This window comes from Malania oleifera, chromosome 1, assembly GCF_029873635.1.
Source record: "Malania oleifera isolate guangnan ecotype guangnan chromosome 1, ASM2987363v1, whole genome shotgun sequence".
NCBI lineage: Eukaryota > Viridiplantae > Streptophyta > Magnoliopsida > Santalales > Ximeniaceae > Malania > Malania oleifera.
In genome coordinates this window covers 6,475,865-6,479,847 of record NC_080417.1, presented here as the reverse complement: position 1 = coordinate 6,479,847, position 3,983 = coordinate 6,475,865, and the positions used below count along the sequence as shown (strand labels likewise).

The following is a 3,983-nucleotide window of genomic DNA, read 5'->3' as shown; positions in this document are numbered from 1 at the left end:
CATTGGTCAAATTTTGTTTTACCTTTTACAGACATACTTTTTTTAAGGCTAAGACTTTTAAAGGCATCCAATGATATAGTTTAGACTAAATAGGTCCATCGGAATGAACCCAAGGATCATAATGTCATTTCTCGTAGCTTATGGATGGTGCAGCCATCCAAAGTGCTAAACAGGACAGAGCTTTTGATTTTGAAGTAAGCTAGCAACAAATTAAACACAACAATCACAAAGCACAAGATTTCTTATGAGAAAAAGAATCCGAAGCAAAAAAAAAATAGTCAATTTAAGCAAAGCACTCTCATTGCTTGACCCAATACACATTCAGGCAGCGAGTAAAGTGACAGCAATGCTAATAGTCTTTAATTCTATAAATATTCAAAAGGCAGCCCACACAGCAACAATGATGCTTCTATCACAGAATATCTAATTCTATAAACATTCAAAAGGCAGTCCACACAGCAACAATGATGCTTCCATCACAGAGTATCTTTTAGGAAGTGGGAAATTATTTTTTTCCAATCATGCACTAGTTTGAACTCTGAACCCAAAAAAGCAAAGATGCTGAGATGTTTTTCATTTTATTTTTCAATGTAAAGAAAAGCAAATCACGGGGCAAAGGAGAATTAAGTGCATTGGATGATTATACACTTATTCAAACAATCAAGCATGCCCATTCTTCAAAGTCAATTTTACCAACCCACTAATTGAACCGAGCCTTGAGCCCACTAAGAAATAAATAACTGTTTCTATCATTTTCTATGTTTTAAATCTCTTCTTCTTTGTTTTTTTGAATGAAGACAAACATGGAGCGCTTAAAGGCACACCCATATCATAATCATCAACAAATTGTCCCAAAACTTTCAAATCCTTGAATCTAATAAAATTGTTTACCTATTTCTAAATTTCACTAAGCATATTCTATGTTTGATGCAATAATACAAATATTATGTATCTTAATATATGTTGTGTTACAATTTCATTCTATTATATTATAATTCCCCAACCTTGGAATTTTAACCTGACAACATATATATATAAATACATGATAATGAGGGTGCCAGATTTTGAGCCACAACTCAAACAAGATAAAATATTAAGATGGGCATCCAAAAAAATCCAATGGGAGATCAAAGCTGTTCTTAAGAACGTAGAAATAATCCCTACCCTTTTAGTCGGATGTAGTGTACAAAATATAAAGTTTACCGCCAAATTTCACAGAGTAAGATGAAAAAGGTTATTTCGCATGGCATAACGGATTCACAAATATACAATCCTCAGCCACAGTACTGTACCTTTCACGGGGACTTCACGCCGGAAAATCAAACGGCACCGGGGATACCTTGGCAGAATCCAGCAAGTCCGGGTGCGCGAAACCAAAGCTACGCAGCACCTGATTATCCGCAAAATTGAGCGCCCTCCGCATCCCGTCCCAGCAAGACTCGCCGGAATACATCTGATTGTGGTCGCCGCTGCACGGCTGGCACCCCGTGAAGTGCGTGATGAAAGGCCGCCGCCAACTCCCCTTGCCGTACCCAGCCCCTTTCAGATACTCCTCCCTCATCGCAGCGTAGCCCTCGCTCACTTTCTCCGCGTGCCGCCGCCGTAAGCGGCGAACCCTCCTCTCTATATCGACGTACTTCTCCGCCGTGTTGTCCAGCGTCCCCACTATCTCCAGCCAGTACCCCTCGAAATAGTACTCGCCCTCCAAGTAAATCTTGTCCGCCCACCTCTCCTTCTCTTTCAGCAGAAGATAAATCAGAGCCGCTTGATCGTCCGACTCCGGGAACAGCTTATCGGAGAACGTCGATCTCTGGATCCGACCCCATTTCTCGTAATCCGGGCTCTGCGGACCCATCGCCGCCCACACTTCCATGAAATCCATCGACCACTGACAGTTTCTGATGAGGAAGATGCCGGCGTTGAGGCTGGTCCAGCTCTTCTTCTCGTAGACCAGGTGGGCCCATCCGTGAACGACAAGGTTGTGGTCACGGTACCTCTCCAACGGGAGCTCGAACTCCATGTCGGTGAAGGCCGCGTCCGAGTCCACCCACCAAATCCACTCGGCCTCCGGGTGAGCAATCATCGCCGCTCGGATGACCGGGAGCTTCGCCCAGAAACTGTGCATTTTCGGGTGAAGCAAAACGTCGTTGTAAAAGATGTCGTACCCGTGGATCCGGCAGTAATCCACCTTGTTCTTGAAGAATTTAAGGAGCAAGTGGTCGCCGATCGGGTTCCGGCAAGGCGTCGACTGCGATCCCGTGACGAGTAACACCCGGCTACTTGCTCCAGCGGCGAAGGAAGGATGCCGGTTCAGCCACTCCCGCCGCTTCTCGTCCCAGTTCTTCACAGGTTGCCCGATCAAATAACTGAGTTTGGGGTCGTCGTAGAAGGTCGGGCCAGGCGGGTCGTGCTGCATGTCGACGCCGACTGAACCCGAGGGGCAATCTAGTCCCCCAAACTCGTCCGATACAGTTTCTTCCGTCCTTGGTTCGTCGGCTACGGTAGAAAATTTAGGCGTAGGGGTGGAGGCGGGGTCCGCGAAGGACCAGAAAGCCCAGACCAGTAAGAGAGCCGTCATGGCTCCTCCGACGAAGAGAAAACCGTCGGAGAGAAGGGCAGAACTCCGGTTCCGGAGTGGGTTTTTCGCCATGAGACTGGGAGCTTGAAAGTGAGAGTGCTCCGGCGAGACCATTATAATAGGCAGGCGCTGTCCTCCTCCGACCCTTGTCTGGTCCCGTCTAGTAGCGGCCAGTAATGGCCACCTGTAATCACCGATGATCCTTTTCTTCGTCTTCTTCTACTTCATCCCCTTAATCTGGCGGAAGCAGAAGATGCTTCCAAAATCTCTTTTGCTAAATATAACCTTTTGGATGCAATCAAACATTAATAAAAAATTTATTATGATTATAAGATTATGACGCAGTCGGTGAAGATCGACGGGGGACAATGAAGGCGCAGGACACGCCAAAATGCGTTTTCCCTCTTTCTGCGTTTTAGGGGCGAGAAAAGCGGGCAAGTAGGTCCCACGTCTGTACGTGTGGATTTCTGCGCTTGACGCGTGGAAAGACAGCTTGGGTGCGTGCCGACAATTTTTGGGTTTAGATTCAGCGCTTCGCGGCGCTCTTTTCTCCGTTTGTTCCGTTTGATTATCAGGTCAATGCGTGCCAACAACGGGTAAACTGGAGCCTCGTTATTGACCAATGGAATCACTTTACCTGTACGCAATTTTGGATAACTTAGTCATTTTGCTGGATTTCAGGAGATTTCTGTAATTTAGTAGATAATTTGGTGATTTGGGTGCATTGCCAGGGAGATTTTTGTAATTTGGTTTGGGCGTTACTTTGTTTTATTGCTAAGGTTGAAGGTTAATGCCTTTGAGAAGAAAATTTTGCTTTTAATTCTTTTTCAAAGTCAACATTATTATTTTTTTCAAAATTAATATTATTCTTTTCAAGATTAATTAAAATATTTCAAAAAGTAGGTATTGTTATAATTATAACTAACCATGAGCGGTGCACTGTATACCTAATTCTATGATTTTCTACTCTTGAAGTTTTTTAATAAGTATTAAAAATAATAAAAAATAAAATAAAATAACAATATTTTGGAATAATTATAAATAGTTATAGCGATTTTTAAAATAATTATGGGAAGTTATGGGGACATAATTATAAGGGTATTTTAAGAAAATTATGGAAAGCTAAAGGAATGATTTTTTAATAATGTAAAAACAAAAAATTTAATATTTTAAAAACTGACACTATATAAGAGAATTCCTTTTATAATAGTATAGATGTAGATTCTATTTCTCTCTCTTCAAAATTAGACTTTAAGATCTTAAAATAAAAATATGAAATTTTAATTAATTTGATCCTTGCAGCTTTTAGAGAGAGATTTTTTTAAAAAGGAATGGGTAAAAAGATTAGTTAATTGAAATTATTGAAGAAATTGTTTGCACATCTATAAAAACAAACTTATTAGAA

At 41.9% G+C, this 3,983-nt stretch overlaps 1 protein-coding gene across 1 annotated transcript; it reads right to left on the bottom strand.

Moving 5' to 3' along the window:
- Positions 1-1,062: 1,062 nt before the first annotated feature.
- Positions 1,063-2,975, bottom strand: LOC131150828 (putative glycosyltransferase 7). Its single transcript, XM_058101826.1, has one exon. It carries the CDS (start codon positions 2,690-2,692, stop codon positions 1,307-1,309), a length of 1,386 nt encoding a protein of 461 aa, XP_057957809.1. The 5' UTR covers positions 2,693-2,975; the 3' UTR covers positions 1,063-1,306.
- Between the last annotated feature and the right edge of the window lie 1,008 nt (positions 2,976-3,983).

What these genes read in the sequence shown, in the direction of transcription:
- LOC131150828 (XM_058101826.1), bottom strand. Translation starts at nt 2,692, where the DNA reads ATGGTCTCGCCGGAGCACTCTCACTTTCAAGCTCCCAGTCTCATGGCG.